The 19,783-nt window shown below is 43.6% G+C and overlaps 1 protein-coding gene across 1 annotated transcript; it reads left to right on the top strand.

Moving 5' to 3' along the window:
• Positions 1 to 1,129: 1,129 nt before the first annotated feature.
• Positions 1,130 to 8,050, top strand: RPS7 (ribosomal protein S7). Its single transcript, XM_050894901.1, has 6 exons — positions 1,130 to 1,211; positions 1,538 to 1,609; positions 3,217 to 3,360; positions 5,555 to 5,619; positions 7,139 to 7,289; positions 7,933 to 8,050. Exons 1-6 carry the CDS (start codon positions 1,137 to 1,139, stop codon positions 8,008 to 8,010), a joined length of 585 nt encoding a protein of 194 aa, XP_050750858.1. The 5' UTR covers positions 1,130 to 1,136; the 3' UTR covers positions 8,011 to 8,050.
• Positions 8,051 to 19,783: the final 11,733 nt, after the last annotated feature.

The following is a 19,783-nucleotide window of genomic DNA, read 5'->3' on the forward strand; positions in this document are numbered from 1 at the left end:
CGAGTCGGGTGGCGGGGGCCGCCTCACGCCACCCGGGCCTGTTACCAAAAGACTTAGACAATTTGATGAAGAGCCCCACGGAGAAGCAAGTGGCGGCGAAAGCTTGGCATAACAGCGAGGGACAGAGCGGAGCAGGCTTTTCTTTCTCCTTCTTCCCTCACTGTCGCAGGGCGAGCGCCCTTGGGAGAGGGAGAGAGGCGGGAAGGAATCCCACGTCCCGCAGGCAGCGGGGCGGGCGAGAGCTGCCCTCACCCGCTGCCACCGGTACTGCGCATGTGCTACACCGCGGCGCGGCGCCCAGCAGCTGGTGATGACTTCATCCACGGGCGCCGCGCCAGGACTTCCGGCGTCCGCTCGGGCTTCGCTCTGGCGGAAGCTGCCGTCGGCTGGCGGCGCAGGCGGGTATCCGTTCTGCCCTTCTTCCTGGTCCGGCTTCACCCCTGCGTGGGCGGGGCGAGCGCCTTCCCGGGCCGCGATCTGAGCCGCGCTCGCGAGAGCTCTCCCTTTTCCTAGGCCGGCGCTGAGAGAGGTGGGTGCCCGGGCCCTGCGTGGGCCTCGGTGGCGGCGCCGTCTTTTCCCCCGCCGCCGCCGCAATACGCAGCCGGGCGCCGAGCGGCCCTCCCCGCGGCAGCCCCGGGGTGGAGATGCCCCCGATTACCGCCTGCCCGAGGCCCGATGGTCGCCGGGGCGCCCGGTGCTGGGGGAGGGGAGCCGGCGGGGTTTTCCTCCGCCCTCCCCCGGCGGCGCCCCGAGGGAGGCCGCCGCGGCGGGGCAGCAGGCGGCCGGGCGGGAGGAGGGGGTCGGCGCCCGGCGCGGAGCTGGGAAGGGCTGCCCGCCCGCCCGGCGGCACGTGGGGCTCCGTGAGCGGCCGGGCGGCCTCCCCGGTGCTCCTGGGGCCTCGCAGCTGCCGGCGCCTTAGCGCACACGCGGGGCGTCGAGGTGGGCCGGCCCCTCGTTCCCCAGGAGGGTTTTCCCGTGCTGTGGTCGGCGTCCCCGGGAGCGACGTGCTGGGCCTTGCTCTGGCTTCGCTTTGAAGCATGTGGCTGAGTAGCTGGATAGCAGAGTCTTGCTGTGTTTGTAGCAGAAGACGCGTTCCTGGTGACAACTGAGATGTTCTTTTGCGTTGCAGAAAGGCCATGTTCAGCTCTAGTGCAAAGATTGTGAAGCCTAATGGCGAGAAGCCAGATGAGTTCGAGTCTGGTATATCCCAGGTACGTGTCTCTTCATTCTGCTGTTTGGTAACTGACTGCAAGTTACGGAGACAGTGTTGTGACAGTTGCGTAGAGCTTAAACGTCGAGGGTGATGCTGTCTAAATGTGTACTTTTAGTTTTAGTTAGGAACTGGGGCAGTCAGCCTGTGTTCCCTCCAGCTGAACTTGTTGCATGTCAGTGTGACTTACAGGAAGTTAAATCTTTGATATAGATTGTGGTAAACAGTATATAGCTGCTCTCTGGCACTGCGGACAGACTTTGGTCTCAAGGGTTCTTAGGAATTGAACTGTATGTAATGGATTATTCTGCAACTTCACTTTTCTAGGCTCTGCTGGAGTTGGAAATGAACTCTGACTTAAAGGCTCAGCTGCGGGAGTTGAACATCACAGCAGCTAAGGTAGGCTAGACCTTCTCCACAAAGAATTGCTTGGTGACTTCCTCTGTGTGTGTTTAATTTTTGTGAGTGTTAAAGTACTGGGTGAGTGGTGTCTTTAGCTGTTTCTTGTGGCCTGTGATTGTTTTACTATATGCTGTTGTGGTTTATCTTCTGGTGGTTGCTGTTAACACATAGGATTTTGTAATAGTTATTTTTTTAAGAACTGGTCTTAAAAGTCATTGTAAAAACTCAAATAGCAGTTTAGTGGTTTAAATAAACGTGTTTAAAAATGGTAGTTCTACTTTCTGTGTCTGCAAACTGGGCTTGAGGTCTGAAACTGACTTTTTGTGTGTGGATATTGTTCTGGCAACGTAGGCATTGCAGAATCTTTGTCAGGAACGTAAACTGTAATACTGTTTGTAAAATCAGATTGTTGTAAATCCTCTTTTATGTACCAAGTAATAGGTAGGAGGTGGATCGAGGTAATAAACTGGCTTGATCATGTAGGTTAGCCTGTTTGTAAATTTTAGTTTTAGTTTATAAAGGCAACTGAAACCTTAAGGGAGAAAAGGAGCGAGAGAATTAGTGTTAGAATTTGTCAGCCTTGGAGACTGGATGGAACTTCTGAAGCTGGTTGCTGCAACCAAAAACTTAAGTGGCTTGCTTTTTGGTTCTTGTCCAGGCCCACCAATGCAGACATGGATGCATGGCTGCTTAGAGTTAAGTTAAAGAATCTGGAAATGCAGAAGTCAGCTTGGTATATGAGTTCAGGGGCCTTCAGAAGAACTGCTTCGCTGCTGAAGTACAGCAGTGTGTACTGTCTTCAATGAGGAGTTTTTAAAAATGTCTTTGTTGTTTACTTAGCTACTTGGTTTTATTTGTGAGAAATCTCCTGTGGGCATCTGAGTTAGCTCATGTGGGAGCGTAGCTGGTGAAAAACAATTCAGCTTTCCACTTCATTGGAGAACAAGGATGTCTCTGCAGTTAGGTTCTTGGGAGAAGCGCCTTGTAAGCCCATACAAACTTCTTCGGTTTTGATGAACTGTTGGAGAAACAAACCAGGGGAAAAGTAATCCATGTTGATGTGATGTAAACCTGCTGGCATTTGGAGGGGAAGGAAGAGTTCTGTTTGAGTAGTGACGCAGGCCTTGGGCAAGTGGTGGACGGAAGATGATTTCCATGTAGTGGCACAAAAATAAGAGATTTATTACTGTACACTTTGTCTAGAGTCTGCATTAGAGGCAAATAATTTTTGAAACTTTGTATCAGCATGGAAGTACCACTGCAGGTGTGATGATAAGCATTCAGTATAGTTGGGATTCTAGCATCTGAGTCCCATCTTGCAGAAAGAATGAGCTTTGCGATTCAGAGGATGTGACTCTGAAAGGAGTGGTGGGATTTATTGGTCAATCGCTCCTTTACAGCAAAACAAGTGCTCTGAAAGAGGTGTTTCTGTTTAATGCTTGCTCTTAAATGCATTAAAACAGGTACTGGTGTCTGATGCTCTCCCCCCCCGCCCCCAAAGTTGTAAGCAAGACTATGGAATATCTGTGTTCAGAGGATTCACAATCAAATCAAACATTGCGTCTCGATCTCTAGGTAATGTTTACTTTCTACTTCTGTTTCAGGAAATTGAAGTGGGTGGTGGCAGAAAAGCCATCATTATCTTCGTACCAGTTCCTCAGCTGAAATCCTTCCAGAAGATTCAGGTGCGGCTAGTTCGTGAGCTGGAGAAGAAATTCAGTGGAAAGCATGTGGTGTTCATTGCTCAGGTAAAACACTGAGAATCATAAAAATGTTGATTTGAAGGGATCCCTGGAGGTCATCTAGTCCAGCCTCACACATGAAGCGGGACTATTGCCAACATTAGATCAGGTCAGCCATGGTTTTGTCTAGCTGAGTCTTGAAAACATCCAAGGATGGAGATTCCACAGCCTCTCTGGATAACCTGTTCCAGTGCTGCACTACCCTTCTTGTCTTGTCCATTCAAGGTAACAGTGATATAATGCATATGTTTGTACCAGCAGGAAATGTAATGAATGTCCTTCTGTGGATGTAAGCTAAAAGGATTTCAGCTAGCAGCCAAGGCTATGCAAACTTGGTGAGATGTGAAGCTTTTTGGAGGAGGATATAACTTTCTTGTTCTGGCCTCTCTTACTCCTTCAGAAGTTTGAGAAGCAAAGCTTGAAAGTCAAAAGGAGCAAATATTAATAGGAGCTTTACTACACTACACTTACATAATCTAAGCACTTAAAATTAAAGTTAGTAGGAGAGGAAGAAAAAACCTGACTCAAGTTCGGAATTTATGGAAGGGGCTAAGCCATGAAAAGGTGATAGAGGGCTCTCTGGGCAGTACTAAGGGATGGACAAACTCTGGAGATCTGTCTGCAGAGTAGACAGTTAGTTGTTAGACCGAAGCTCTTAGAGAAAATTCTTTTTAACATAATTTTAAGAGCCAGAGCACCTTACCCTGAATCTTTATGTGGCCAAGAAGACTTCTTTTAATGAAGTGATTCTGGCTCACTTAAGTGCTTGAGAGTTCCCTGTCAGTTTAGTAATCCGTATTTTAGAAGGAAATGTGTGCAGTTCTTCTGCTGTAGGTGAAATGTTGTTGCTTTTGAATATGACATGACCCAGTTTGGATTACAGTAACTCCATCATGAGTACAGTCATGGAGAAGCTGTGATGTGTTGGTAGAAAATACTGCAGGTGGCTACAACTACATCTAAAACTCCATGTTTTAAAACATCTATCCTTGCAGATAGGGAAGTAGAAAATAAATTTACTGATCCAAGCTGGTATATATACCTTTAAATGCTGCTTTTGGAACAGATTACATTTAAGCCAGGGTTTGATCTGGATTGTGTAATACATCTCATTATTCAAACTAGCGTTTCAATCTCAGATGTCACCTTAGCTGTCTGTGGGACTGAGATGGCTTACTACTTTGCTTTGCACCAGAGGCTCAGTCTATCACAAATTGTAAAATTCTTTGAGATTTCTGTTCACAAAGAAGTGTGTTCATATTGCTAATATGACATGGTAAACTGCCTTGGTTGTATTCATGGCATGGCATGGCATGAAATACAAACCTTTTATTTCAGTGCACTGAATACAGGATCAGTAGATAAGAAATAAAGCAATACCAGTACTTCAGCTTCTGCAAGTAATATCAGGTTGTTGTGATTTAACCCCAGCCAGCAACTGAGCCCCACACAGCTGCTCGCTCACTCCCCCTCTGGTGGGGTAGGGGAGAGAATCAGAAAGGTAGAAGTGAGAAAACTCGTGGGTTGAGATAAAGACAGTTTAATAGACAAAGCAAAAGCCGTGCACGCAAGCAAAGCAAAACAAGGAATTCATTCACTACTTCCCATTGGCAGGCAGATGTTCAGCAATCTCCAGGAAGACAGGGCTCCATCACGTGTAATGGTTACTTGGGAAGACAAACACCATCACTCCAAATGTCCCCCCCTTCCTCCTTCTTCCCCCAGCTTTATATGCTGAGCATGACATCATATGGTATGGAATATCCCTTTGGTCAGTTGGGGTCAGCTGTCCCGGCTGTGTCCCCTCCCAGCTTCTTGTGCCTACTCGCTGGTGGGGTGGTGTGAGAATCAGAAAAGGCCTTGACTGTGTGTAAGCACTGCTCAGCAGTAACTAAAACATCCCTGTGTTATCAACACTGTTTCCAGCACAAATCCAAAACACGGCCCCATACTAGCTACTATGAAGAAAATTAACTCTATCCCAGCCAAAACCAGCACACAGGTTCTAATGCTGGTGTAGCTTTGGGCATACTTAAGTTTCCCTGTTCGGCGTTTCATGCATTTGTTTCTAGTGGGGGAAAAAAAAAAGCATGTGTTGTTTTGGGGTTGGTTTTTTTTTTTTTGAGTTGATTGTAAACACTAGATACTGAGAAATGCCTTTTTTTTTTTTTTTTTTTTTTTTTTTTTTTGGCCTTAACAGAGAAGGATTCTGCCCAAGCCAACAAGAAAAAGCCGCACAAAAAACAAGCAAAAGCGTCCCAGGAGGTAAGTAAATAATATTGATTCAATATGACAGCCTTCTTTTGTAACTTGGTAGTTTAGTCGAGTAATGTTTCGTTGAGTTTTTGAGAAGTCATTCAAGTGATTGGGTGGTCTTGTCCTTTCTGTTACTGCTTGAAATAGTATCTGCCATTTGACTTCTAAAGGGTGCAGTAAAAAGCTTGTCTTTGGGCACTGTGTTGCATTTCTTAGAACTCCATCTGTATTTCCAGCTACAGCTGTAGCCAATTTTTAGCCAGCAATACTGGCTTAAGAAACCCCAATCTGCTGTCTCTGTTACCACAGCATGCTGACAAGAATTATTTTTTTTTAAGCTGTAGGAAGAGCCATATCCACATCACATGTCAGACTGTACAGAAGGCAGGGGTGGCACGCTGAAGGGGTGCAATGAGGGAGAGAGTGGCTGAGGAGGGGTGTAGGTATGAGTAGTCCCTCTGGATATGAATTTAACAGCAGTAGTATAGTCATTTGTGTTGCACGGCCTCCCTGCTCTCATCTAGTCTCTTTATTGCAAGACATGGAACACTGCTATGTCTAGGTGGATGTCAGTGCCTCTTCTATACTTCTATACTGTTCTCTATCTTACTATCATTATGTAGTCCATGTCTTCAAAGTTTGTCCTCTTTATGACATGTGGCATGTTCCTGTAACTTCTCCCAGCCCCAGTATTATACCAGTGTCATATCTATTACTGTGTTTTGAAATCTTCAGGCATGGATTTTAAAAGTGCAGTTTTGTAGTACTCATCTAGCTGCAGTCCTGCCTTTGGAGGACTCTGTCTGTGTTGTATTAAAACTGGTATTGCACAGTGGCTAGAGAAGTTGGCATCTGTGTCTGTGATTAGCATGCTGCCACTTTTAGCATGAGGGAAGGGGAGTGCTCAGGACTGTCCCTTTCTCAGCCTGAGACTAGATCAGGCTAGTGGTGGTGTAAAACTGATATGTATATTGCGAAGCACAGAAATGCGATTGATTGTCTCCCTTAGCTATCCAAATCTTTGCAAGTTTGAAATGCTGCTGTAGACACAGGTCTTAGTTACTAGTGATACTGCCTTGAAACTGCAGATAGGGAAGCTGGAAATCTTACTAGTCGTCTAGACTCATACACAACCTGGATTAATTTTTCTCATTTTGGCTCACTTCCAGACAGTCTCTGGCAAAATTGCAGATGGGACAACTTGGTTCTGATTTAAATAAAATCTTCCTTAAATGTGTAGAAATAAAAGAACGTTTCAGGGGTGTTGCTGCAAAGCAACATGTGATCTAAAAGGTCAGAAATCTGGTTACTGGCTTTTTCCCCTCATGCAGTCATTAAGTTTCTGCACTTAGTGTAGAATTTAGCTTTTATTTTTGCATGACCTGTGAAAAAGTGTGGTATTGTCACACTGCAGTGTTAAAAAAAAAACCAAACCGAAACACCACTGAGTTTTGAGCTAAAGCATGCTTGGCAAACTGGAAAATTTGACAAGAGGACGTGTTTTAATGATACAAATGTGGCATTTCAGCCGTACACTTACTGCAGTGCACGATGCCATTCTTGAAGACCTGGTCTTCCCAAGTGAAATCGTGGGCAAGAGAATCCGCGTAAAACTGGACGGCAGCAGGCTCATAAAAGTCCATTTGGATAAAGCACAACAGAACAATGTTGAACACAAGGTAAATGAAAAAACTTTACTTTCTTGTGCAGGATGGGGTGGCATTCTGACATACCTAGGAGGCTGCTTATGTGATATAGCAAAAGACTGCCTTTTGGCTTGTGGCAAAGGAGATGCTTCTGTTTGTATTTGGAGTAAGATACTGAAGATGAGGCAAGACAGTTTTGAACTAAAGCACTAGTTCAACTTGCCAAAACCCCTGGATTGTAAAGTAGCTATATGGGTTCCCTCATGGGAACAGGCAGTGTTTTGTTGGGGTTTTTTGTTTGTTTTGGGGATTGGGTTTTTGTTTGTCTTAGTGTGTTTTTTTTGTTTTTGTTTGAAGTGAAACACTTAGTTTTGACCTTAAACAGATGTACTTGGTACAGCTTGAAGTCCCCCATCACTTTGCTTTGTTTTTTTCTGTGGGGACATGTTTAGGCCCACTCAGCTCTCTGGGTCTCCTATGGTTGCAAATGAAAGAGGTTCCAGACATTCTCCAGAAAACATGTCTTTTGTGTAAATGCTCGGCTACCTTAATCTAGAAGAAGAAAATCGGACTCAGAGTGAAGATGCAGTGGGAAATAGTGTAGTACCTAAAGTGTGTTAACATAGATTTTACTTCCTTACACAGCATGTATAAACAAGATTGTTTGTCTTCACAGGTGGAAACATTTTCTGGTGTCTACAAGAAGCTCACAGGCAAAGATGTGGTGTTTGAATTTCCAGAATTCCAGCTGTAAAGTGCAAAAAATGGCTGAATAAACAACTGTTCATATAACAGAGTAATCTCATTTAAAATTTGAATTCCATAAACATAGATGGGGATTAACTGGTTCATGGGACTTCTCTACTGTCCGGATGAGTGACACTTGTGTATCAAAGTGTTAAGTCACCAGCGTTTTAACAGTAGCCCTCTTAGGTTGTTCTTGGCACTGTCACAACACAGCTCTGGACAAAAGAGTCCAGGGTCTGCAAAAAGAATTGGCATTGAAAAATAAGCTGAGTATGTTGAGACTTACCTTTTGGGGAGAATTACTGTAGAGCAGTGGAACTCCCGAGTTTTGCACACAAGAATACCAGCTGAAGACCTACATGTTCCTGACACTGGAATAAGTCTGCATAGCAGGTGGTGTGACCTCTGAAACATGGAGCAATGACATCTGAAAAAGGGATTTGAATTTTTGGGAAATATGTTGCGGGGGTACAGTTTGAATTTGAGGTAACTTTCTTGCTCTTTAAGTGGCAAAATTACATACCAGTTCCTACCTAAAAGCAGGTCCTGCAGCCTCTCACCTTTATCAGAATGAAATGGGGAGACATATTCACTTCTGAGTGTGTGACTACCTTGCTGGACAAAACCTACAGCTTTTTAGGTGTTGATCTTGCTTTCAGAAATCATGGATTTTTGTATCTCCATATATTAGCAGTATGTATGGCTGTGTATCAGTGTTGAGGTAACCTTTCTCATGGCTAATAACTTGAAGGCAGGGATAGATATGCCAGGGTGAAGCAATGACTGCTGGAATGTTTGGGGGTTTTTTGGATGGTGTTTTAACATAGTTCAGTACATGCTTGGCAATGCGGGGAGAGGTGGGGAAGGACTAGCTGTGTCACAGCAGCCAAAGGCTGCATGATAGTGTCCTGAAAACACTACATTTTTGACTTGGGTATCTATGTTTAGAAACACTTTCAGCAAGTAACATTTTTTCCAGCTCAGGGGGGAGCGTGGAGTTGGGCATGTAAATGTTCTGAGCAATTTATATGAATTTAGTACTTCGCTGTACTGAACAGGCTATCCTGTTAGGAGTAAGTGCTTAATACAGTAAAACACACCTCATTATGGAGACAACCTATTAGGTGGAGAGTTAAGTAGGTAACAGCCTGTGTAGCAGGAGCTCTTAATAACTTGCATCTTCCTACCTGAGAGTAGATGGAGGACAAGTGCCACTTACTGAGGGTCTTTGTACCTTTACTTCCTTTTCCCATTTACTGTGGTTTTGGTTGCTTCCCATTTGATACCTCTCTTCAATTGTGAAGAACTAAAAACAAGTTCTGTGTTGTTTTTGCATTGAAAAAGTGAAGGTTTTCAAGTCATGCCATAACTTCTGTTTAGTAGGGCAGGACAGATAGCCATAGGCTGTAACTTTTGATGCAGACAGTGCAAAGAGAACAAGGAAAACATGTGCCCTGTTGCAATTAGTAGTTAATTTCCTGCTACTTACTGACAAGGCTTGAATGTTTGCACAAAAAAGCAGGCTGTATCTTTGAAGAAGCTGGCTTACCTTAAGGCCTGTTTCTCTCTCCTTTTCCAACTTCTGTCTCTGGAGTATAACTTCATTCCTTATTTATTCCTTGACTATTTATTGTTCATCTTGAATTCACTTCTGCTGAATCATCCATCAACTTCCCTTAGAATTAGATGAGGGGAGCTGTAGGTATATAATAACCCTGAATCCTGGCTGCTTGCGTGGAGAGTAGTCACAAAAGATCTTATAGCAGGAGTGCCAGAACTTTAGAATTCAAGTTTTCATTGTTAAAATGGGTACTGCTCAGGTTGGAAACACCACCCCCCCAGTACCCCCAAAATAATTCTAGTCTCGAGTCAGACATGTTACTAAGCTTCCTGCTACAACAATCACAGATGGTAGCCTGTGCAAACAGCTATTTGCTGGTGTGGGTTGGAAGAAGCAGTCTGGGGAGTATTTGGAGACTTACCAGATGTTAACTACCTTTAGTTAGAGGTTGGTGAGTCTGCTGGGGCTGTGTAACATCTGCAAGAGGTGATGCTCAGACAGCAGGCTTCAGGAGACAGCGTTTCCTGTTTCACGGTGAAATGTAACTCAGGTTTGATCTCTTCATAGTAATAAAAATGTCAGTAGCATTTCTAGTTTTGAAGCACTGGGAGGGGGTAAGCGGGGGAGGAGGACTCTAGTAAACTGAATGTAAAGATTGCAAATGTTCCCAGGCATTGCCAGCTGGCTATAGATTTTTCTTGGCTCTTGTTGCAAGCCCTTTGAACTATATGAAATGCAAAGGCCCGTGATGGCCCCATAAGCAAATTCTTTGAGTGAAAGGATAACGCTGTCAAACCCTTTTATGATTCTTACATCAACTAAGCTGCAAGTAAAGGTGGATTTTTGTGGCATAAAAATACCAGGCTGTGTGCTTTGCAAAAGACTTTAGTCCTAGTTTACCTTTATTCACGGACTCCCTTGTGTGTAAGTGTCAGTGATACAGTCAGACAACTCCCTCTGTCCCTTGACAAGCATATCAAGTGAATGCCTGCAATCTGGAAAGTCAGTTGATGCCATCTGGTCAAGTGCTAATGAGGCTGCTGGAATACTGGTGTCAAATGTTACCTTAACCTAAACAGATTCCATATGAGATGATGCTAGACTTTTCCTATACCTTTCATGTGCTGGCGCAGTTGAACTCTGAACGCGCGATTCCTCAGGAGTTTATCAGCTGGTCTGTGTGAAAAAGCGATGGGGCATTCTGTACCAAGACCCTGTGCAGCAGCAGTACATGGGTAGTGTCAATGTGAAGAGACAGTCACGTACTGAAGAGTATAAAAAGACCGATTCTTTCCTGTAGTAGCCCAAAATGAGAAGCAAGGGCTTTACATCTGTTAGGTGCTCTTGAGACTTGCACCTGATATTAGAGCTTTCATTGTTTATTCCAAATGTCTTCAAATATTTTTGTTTGTGAGGAAGGCTGCTCCCTGTTGATTTCCCTTTGAAAAGGTGTGCAGATGTGTCACAACTCTAGTGTGGCAGAACTTGCTTGAAGTTTTGGGTGGTGCTTGACCTGTCTTTTATTAATATGATAATTTGATGCATGATAACACCATGCCTCATTAGCCCCTCTTGAGTGTAAGTGGGAGCATCTGGCAGGTTTAATGTGATCCTCACACCAAGCAGTGTTAAAAGGAAATCCTATCACTTCTGCATAGTGGACTGAAATAATCTTTCCTATGCCTTTGTTTTTCCTAATTTTTCCTGAATTTTCTAAGTGGGAGGCCCGAGTTTGATTCTCTGTCTAAAAGCCAGAGCAATGCCAAAAAGCTAGACCTTTTCCTCCTTGTGGGATGTGCTTTCTAGGTCTCTAGAAGTGTATCAGAATGACAGAAAAAAAGATATTGATTACAGAAAGTCATGAAGTCTCATAAAAAGTCTTGAGGTTAGGCTGAGGGAGTGTGAGTTTTCCTGTCCTCCATACAGGCCTGACTGCGGTATTGATCAGTGCGAATGGTTGACCCCTTTGTAACGAAGTGGCTTTCCTGTGCATCTTACTGCCTGCCTTAAGAGTGCTCGTGTGAAAAACCTGCGTTCTGCTGAGAGCAAGAGAAAGTGACATGAACATCTCTTTGTACTACTGCTCTGTTCCCTACAGAGAGCTACATGTAAAGGATCTTATTTATGTCTTGTGATCAAGAAGAGAAAGTTTGTTGGATTTGTTACAGTCTGCAAGTTCAGGTATCCCCTCCTCTACCCTGCAGTTACTCTTTTTTCAGGAAAATCATTCTTAAGCTTAGCGACAAGCAGTTGCTGCTAGGTGTTGCTAAATGATTAATAGCTAATGTTTTTCATTATTGGATATTGTGCTGACATGCCTGGCTCAGTTTTGATTGCCCCTGGAGCAGCAAAGATAGAATTAAAGCCAGACACTGAAGAGATTATTCCAATTTTAGAGATGAGGAGTAACAGAAAAAGCACTACTGCTGCAGTGAATGCTGCTCAGAAATTTTCTGCAAAAAACGTTAGTGCACCACCACTAATGAAGTTGAAGGCCAGATTTTACACAGCTGCAAACAAAACCCGTGTTGCTGTTTCTGCACTGACCTTTCCCACCGTACAGCTTGTGTATTGCACAGAAGAGGTGGTAAGGATAGCTTCTGGTGTCTCCTTGCCCGCAGAGGTGCAGTGGTGCTGTCTGCCCTCTGGGGCTGCGCCAAGGGAATGAGGTTCAGATGGGTGTCTTCAAGGGGGCAGCTCTACAGACCGGTTTTTACCAGAGTAGAAAAATTTGCCTGAAGGCTCCTAAAATTTATAAACATATTCTTTCCTGTTTTCTAACAGAAGACTTGTTCTTGCCATTTTACAACCAATTTGCTTTTGTCTACGTGGTTTTGGTTGGTTTCAATCCAAGACTTCTACCTATAGTTGTGTAGACATGGTGTTTAACCTCAGCTTAAAGGCTGGGTGAATGTTGGGTTGTGGGTCAGGCCAAGGTACCTGGTCTAGCTGGTGTGCCTTGCTGTATACCCTAGCCTCTGAAGGCTGTCCCTCTCCATCTGGTAAGGGTGGCTAAAAGACTTGTGAATCGGCTCTTGAAGTGCTACAGTTTGTCAGGCATATTAACATAATGACAATCTTTAGCTTAATAGCCAACAGCTATTGTGACCTGGTGATGGCTTAAGCTGCTCCCGTGTAGTCCATGCATCAGTACCCCAGTTTGCACGTAGTAGCCCGATGTAGATGATGCACCAATGTGGCTACACAGCTTCTAGTTGGCTTTCTGGGTGGGCGAAGGATGCTTATGCCTTTCTGTAAGGGGACTGCACCCTTTTCTCTCTCTTAGGTGGAAGAAAACCATGTACTTGCTCATTTTCCCCTTTCCTAGAGAAAAAACTTTCACTGCATTTATAGTGTTTGCCCTTTCCTTTTGAACTCTAGTCATTTATGTTTATTTATATAACACTTCTGTTTCCCCAGTGTTTAATCCTACCTTTTCTACTAACTTTCCCTGAAATGACTCTATTTCTCACTTGAATTCTCTTTCTGGCCTCAAAGTTACTTGCCTGTGTTTACAGGGAGAGTAGATATGTATGTAAATGGTTGCCTTTGCCATTGTAATATGATCTTCAAAGGCTTGGACTGCAGTCACTTTGCTGCATTCTTTACATCAAACATTTCTCTTGGCAATTCGCTGCCAACAGGGTGCTGCAAGGGCCCAATCCTGCTAATTGCTTTCTGCTCCCACTGAACTAACGGGGCTTGTATGCATAAAACTGAACTTTCAAATTAGAGTTGTGTGGTCCTTACACAGTTATGTTCATGTTCTACCATTTTGCCCTTTTTTTACTGATGTAATCTGGAAATGATCGCCAGTTCTTAACTTTTCATGACCATTTGGTGTGTGTTAAAATACAGGAGTTTATAGTAATGCAAGAGGGTAGCTAGGTTCCAGCCCAACATGGAAACAGAGTGGTGTAGGAGAGGTCTGCCTTTATGAAGGTAGCCCACAGTGAGTCCTGAGTAGGAGGCACCAGTGTATCTGCAGTGCTGTGATACCTGCAGTACCTGTTTTTGTCGTCTTCGCCACCAAAGCTGCTCAGCATGTGGGCTGGCGAAGCGGGAGCTGTAGTGGGGAAGGAGGTTGCACGCCCCAGGGCTGGGGAGGGGTTTGCTGGGAGATAGGAAATGATATGTCGTGAGCAAAGCAGGAAAAGAGTGCATCAGTACCGTGTGTCATCAACTTGTATTGCAGTCCCCACCACAGCATGAAATCCTCAGCGGAGTGGACTTACACCTCCTGCGAGAGTGGATCAGAAGGGTGGTAAAGAAGTGAACACACACATACGTGATCCTATTACAGCTTTCTCTAGTCCCTCAGTCTAAAACCTTTTTGGTGTTCTGAGGCTTTTCTGGTCTTGGGACTGTGGAAGATGGAAAGGAACCTCCTGCTACTGCCCTAGCTGCCATCCTGGTCTTCCAGTAAGAGGTTGCATACTGGGAGTTACCACGGTGCCTGTCCTGCTGGGTGCTTGCTTACAGCATGACCCCTCAAACCCTAGCTGGAGAAGCTGGGAGGGGGGAACAGTGGCATGAGCAGGGGTGGGGGCAGATGGTTCGCAAGCCTTTTTAGTTGAAGAAGCTTATCAAGAGCTACAGCCTTACAAATATAGCAGCTATTCATTAGAGGTATTAATTGGTATAGTCATAAGCGGTACTCTCTATTTGCCTTGGAAGTTGAGAGTGAAGCCAGTAATATCTGTTGAAGTATAAACTGCTGTAACAGAGGGAGGTGTTCTCAAAATCCCACTTCCCACAATCAGCTGGCCCCATTTTTTTCCTGCCCAAATGTATGTGCAGTACTGCGGTTTACCCAGGGCTCAAACTAGTCCAGCTGTTTAAGATGAAAACCAGAATTGTACAACTATTTGGAAGCTATAGTGAAGGATTTCTGTCTCCTTTTTTCCCTTCCCATTGACACAGAAAGTGATATCAAAAGGTGTTTTTAAAAAAACAGACCAAAATTGAATAAACCAAACCCCAAAGTTTTGTGAAGAAGCCTGCCATGTGGATAATTTAGCATTTACATTATTGTGGAGTGTTAAGACTCAGCTCTGACATAGTTGCATGTTTTACTCAAGAATGCTACAGCCAATTGCAAGAATGGAGAGAATTTCTGTAAGGGGAGAGTGTGTTAATTATCCAGCTAAGATGCTCACATTTGGTGCTGCATTTCATGTGTTTTCATGTCCGCTGAAGCAAAGCAAGAAAGTGCTATGCTGGGGCAGTGTGCATGCATGGCTTAGAGCTGAATAGATGTAAATGGTTAAAAAGGGGTTCTCTGCTGGAGAGGAGGAGGGGAGAGTAAGAGTGCATTCCCAAAAAAGTACATTCCCAAAATAAGAAGCTTACATCATGGACCTCTTCAGCTTTCCCACACTTCTTTCCTAATTATTGTCCTGCAGGACAGCTGATCTATTTCAAACAGGAAGCTGTTTACAGATAACACTTGCAACTGTTTTGTCTGATTTGTTGAACTGTCGAAAAGCAAAAGACAACCTCTTTTCAAATTAAAAACTGTCAGACTTCTGTAAACAGCAGCAATGAGGTTCATCTGTGCAGTGTCCCTGCAGGCACAGAGCGTTCTGCAGTTCCCATTTTCTCAGCAACCATAAGGTAAGAGACTTCTATACTTTCACTCTTTAGAAGCACGTAGAGAAAAAAGCCTGGATGTTTGTTAGGGGGCTGCCTTGTAAGTGGCAGAATATGACTGATGATCCCCAAATAGTAGGGGAAGGTAAGGGAAATAAGAGCTCGCTCGATTCGATCAGATAACGTTGGACCTTTCTGTTGAGAAGCACCCATGTGGGTTAGATCACTGAATTCCTGTTTAGTGGGGGGTTTGTATTTAAAATGTACAAATGCCATTGGAAGAGCTCGCTTTCCTTTGAGCAGGGAAGGACAAAACAGTATATGAATTTTAACTTTTCCTACAATTGAAACTTACTGCAGTTCATTAACGGGTTGTAATTCCTGGTAACAGATAATATCAGTTTAATTCTGGAAATGCTAAGAGCTTTTATCAATCCTTCTACTTTTATTCCTAAGTGGCTGGCTGTTTTCTACTTTAAAAAGTGAGCTTTTAATACAGCTGCAAAACAGGGAATGAAGACTGACATTGCAGAAGTGAAGCAGATGACAGAAGATCCAGTAAGGGCTGGAATTACACCACTGGATTGTTAAGAGGAAACTCGGTGAAAACCAAATCAAGTTGGAAGTAGTAGTATACAGGAATGCTTAATGAAATTTAAGCATGTGTGAAGATATAAAATCTTGGTCTAAATGAGCTGGCATATGAGAGTAAGCCCCACTTCAGTAACCAGAAGGCCACATGCCTGCTTTTCAGTCATCAGGTATGAAAAACAGGATTCATAAAGGGACTTGTGAGTTTCCATGCTGACCTCTGTGCATACATACATATGTGCTCAATATAGGCAGTGAAATTTAGGAGGGGTATTGTCTTCTAGCAAAATCAAATCACTGTGGAGAACTAAAATACTCCACTTGCTGTACAGTGAAACACAAAGAGCCTCTGGACTGGAAGTACTACAACTTTGATCCTTGGGTATTGAAAGATTTTAAAAATGTAGCAAATGTTTACATGATCATGAACGTTTAAGGCATTATAGTGATCAGAGAATATAAAACAAACACTGATTTAAAGGTCTCACTTGTAACAATGATATTAGGATCTTTTAATCTGTGACAACTCATTACACATATCCCTAAAATTTTATTATGCTACTGATGCAGCATAAATAAGGTATGCAGATGTTGTAGACAAGAAGTAATACTTCCAAGTTGAGTATTCCTTTTAAAAATGTTTGGACTGTCTTTCAGAAAATTCTTAGATGTGTCTGTTAAAATGAAATTATTGTTTTAATTAAATCATGAAAGAGAATATGTAACTTAAATTCATAGTCAAAATGGCATTTTAAACATGGCGTAGTCCTAAAGCCAGCAGAGAATTGCACTGTGAAAGCAGCAGAAATCTGTGTAATTCATAAATTGTACATTATGTTGAAGGCTATTTCTTCTGATTACTTTTGAGTGATTTTACACTGTTTCTAAAGTTCTTATTTAGTCATCTTTAGGGCTGTCCAAAAACTCTTGAGCCAGAATCCTTTTGAAGTAGGAAGGCTTTTGGCAAAGTAGCTTTTTAAAGAAAAGTGTCAGTTTTCCGGGGTAGTTTAGTTCTTTTGTCAAAGTATTTTGGCTGAAAACCAGAAGAGTTTAGCCAAAAATATTCTCATGGTGTCTCCTGGGAAGTGTAGTTTGTGCTTTGCGTTGCATTTCACTACTGGCTGGACTTCACAGCTGAACCACGTTTCCCGTAAGGCCGTGTGGTCAGGGTCTCGCTATTTTCGTTTCCCTTGATGAGAGGAACATTAGGATATATTTTGGGAAAGGTAGTCTAGTGAAAGAGGCACAGACTGGGCTTGTAAGGCATCAACTGTAGGCAAAGCCCCTCGGATTACTGGTTGATAACTAGCTGGCAGCTTCTTAAAATTTGAGCACTTCCTTCTGGTTTGCATATGAGCCACAGACCATCCTGTTTGTGGGCCACGAGAGTAGGACCCTTCAAGAGGGTTTGATATGTCAGTAGAAGGCTTAAAGCCTTTTGATGTTTTTAGCCCCGCAAACACCTGTACAAGGGAAAGAACATCTAAAAATGTTTCTAAGGCTTTGTTAGTGCTTCTGCCAACTTTTGCCCTGAAAGTGCTCCATTTTATATATTTGGAACTGAAAGCGGCAAGGGAGTACGGCTGGATTTTAAGAGCTAGGTAAACTCTTAAGTCAAGAGGAAAGCAACCTACTAGGAGCCTGATGCTTTAGAAAGAGGTGGTTTTGAAAATCCAACAAGGTCTCATCTCACCCATCTAAGTGCCTCTTCAGAAAAATCTAATCCTGGATGATTTGTCTATAGTTGTATAAGATGTCTGTAGGCAAGAAGAGAATGCAAGTTGGTCTGCTTGAGTTCTTCATCACTGGACCAGTCTCTTACTTGTTTATTAGGATCCAAGGATCCTTAGCTGCTGTGACTGTTTGGATGCTGCTTCCTCAAAACTGTATCAGAAGATTGATTAGGAGGTCCATAGCGTGTCCTGGAGGCCAGAACAGAGCAATAAGACAGATGATGAAGAGTTTTAGGGTTTACACTGGTTTCCTTCTACACTGAATCATAGAATGGTTTGGGTTGGAAGGGACCTTTAAAGATCATCTAGTCCAACAATAAAGCACGTGAATGAAACATAGACGTGAATAAACAGTTTCACAGTGCTGCAAGTTAGATACCTGGATCCAGACCAAGAATCCACAATGTTTACGTGCTATATGGAGCGAGTGGAGGAGAGCTGAGTGCTGAAGAAAGTGACTCACCACAGCCAGCAAAGTGTGTGATGGCCACAGCAGCTGTCTGGAAAATGCTTGTGAACGAGATGCTCCGGGATTCCCTCTGCTGGATGTGGGAGTGGATAAATTCACCACCTTTAGTGCCAAGTGCATGCAGGATCTTCAGTTCCAGAAGCTGGAACCTCGCCTTGAATGTGCGTGCCCAGTTGTCCTTCAGGCATGGAAACTTTGAAAACTGGCTCTGAAAAAAGCAGGTTTCTACAGTTCTCTTTGAAAAATGGACTGCTGCTACCCAGCTGTCATCTAATAATCTACTGGCCAGGAGCACTTACCTGGGAAGCAGGAGATCTGCATGCAGGTCATTGCACTGCTTCAAAGCCCCACCTCCCATCTGCTGGAAAGGTGCCCTTGTCACTAACTGACACAGTAATTTGGAAGTGGGACCACTGAACATCCAAGATTGTGTCCACCGCTCCCAAGACAGTTTCTGATGTTGATATTGCTTTGATTTTAGAAAAGAAAAAAAAGAAAGCCTAAACAGTCCAGGGAAGTCTATTCCTTTGGCATAAGCACTCCCGTAAGAAGCTAGTCTGCAAGAGAGAGGCATCTCCCCACCATGTTTTGGAAGGGAATGGCAGTGTTTTCTGTTAACCTTCCTGCTTACAGTGTGCTTAGAGGAGACGGAAGGAGTTTGGATGCGTTTCCTTGATTGGCATAAATGGGCTAGGTGGGAGAATAGTGTCTTGTTACTCTCTTCAGGCAAGATGTTGGCCATCTCTGGTCTGTGCAGTAAGAAAAGCTTAGGCACCCAAGTAAGTTTTCCGACAAAACCACAGGCACCTCCGGCCTCTTAAGGTGGCTGAATTGTTAGGAGGTGGTTTTGGATGCTTTGTTTGGACTTGAGAAGAGGCTACAGATTCAGTGGTAGTGTTGCCAGTGTTGACTTAAGCAGCTCCTATCTGGAGGTTTAAGGGTGAAGAATGGGGGCAAAGGATGGAGAGTGGAAAGAGAAACTGCTTCAACTCTGGCTGGTTTTTGAGTGGGGACCTTGAAGAATGAAGCTGTGTCCGTAGCTGTGCTCAGGTTCCTGGTGCCTGTCTTTGTCTGGTCTTAAGCATGGCTCACTCTGTGATTTTTTTTTTTTTTTTTTTTTTTTTTTTTGGTCCTGTTAGTATGATTCACTAACTGTGGAATAAGCATAAATAATAAAAACAAGAAATCCTACAGATAGCACTCTAAGATTTTTCAGTTTAATTTGAGTGATTTTCAGGCTTAGTTGTGGATCGCTCCAAATTCTCCTGTGATGGTGCTGATGATTTTAGCACATATTGAACCTTGCTGTTAATAAGCATGCATTTATTCATCTTTAGTGGACTCCTTAGAAATAGTCTGTGGGCCTCCAAGAGACTACGGATGAGGGGTTTATTTGATCTCCATCTGGTCTGAATGCTGGCAGCAGTTGCTGGTTTCTGTGCTGCGAAGGCTGGACAACGAAGCTTACATGAAGTAGTGCTTGGCTGGCTAAAGAATGCACTGTGCAGAGACTGAAGGGTTCATAAATCATTCACCTTCGCTAAAGAAGGCACCAAAATAACTCGCATCCATTTTAAAAGGCTTCACAAGCACGTCTTTCTTTAAATGAACCTTGTACACCAAAGGCTGTTGATTATATCTGAATTAAGGGGAGACGAGAAAGCATGGAAGTTTTTGTAAGGACATTATTTAATATAAGTAGGATTTTATTATTATCATCAGAGAAGGATTTATAAGAGATCATCTAATTTTGGGGAATTAAAACAAAGAGCTTTAAAAAAAAATTAAAATGTGAAGGATCTGGCAATGTTAGATGGCATGGTAATTATGGCCA

The sequence above is a fragment of the Gymnogyps californianus genome, chromosome 3, assembly GCF_018139145.2.
Source record: "Gymnogyps californianus isolate 813 chromosome 3, ASM1813914v2, whole genome shotgun sequence".
NCBI classification, from domain to species: domain Eukaryota; kingdom Metazoa; phylum Chordata; class Aves; order Accipitriformes; family Cathartidae; genus Gymnogyps; species Gymnogyps californianus.

Coding starts and splice junctions, on each gene's coding strand:
- RPS7 (XM_050894901.1), top strand. CDS start 1,137: ATGTTCAGCTCTAGTGCAAAGATTGTGAAGCCTAATGGCGAGAAGCCA. Junction 1,212..1,537: donor TCGAGTCTGGTATATCCCAG/GTACGTGTCTCT, acceptor TCACTTTTCTAG/GCTCTGCTGGAGTTGGAAAT. Junction 1,610..3,216: donor TGAACATCACAGCAGCTAAG/GTAGGCTAGACC, acceptor CTTCTGTTTCAG/GAAATTGAAGTGGGTGGTGG.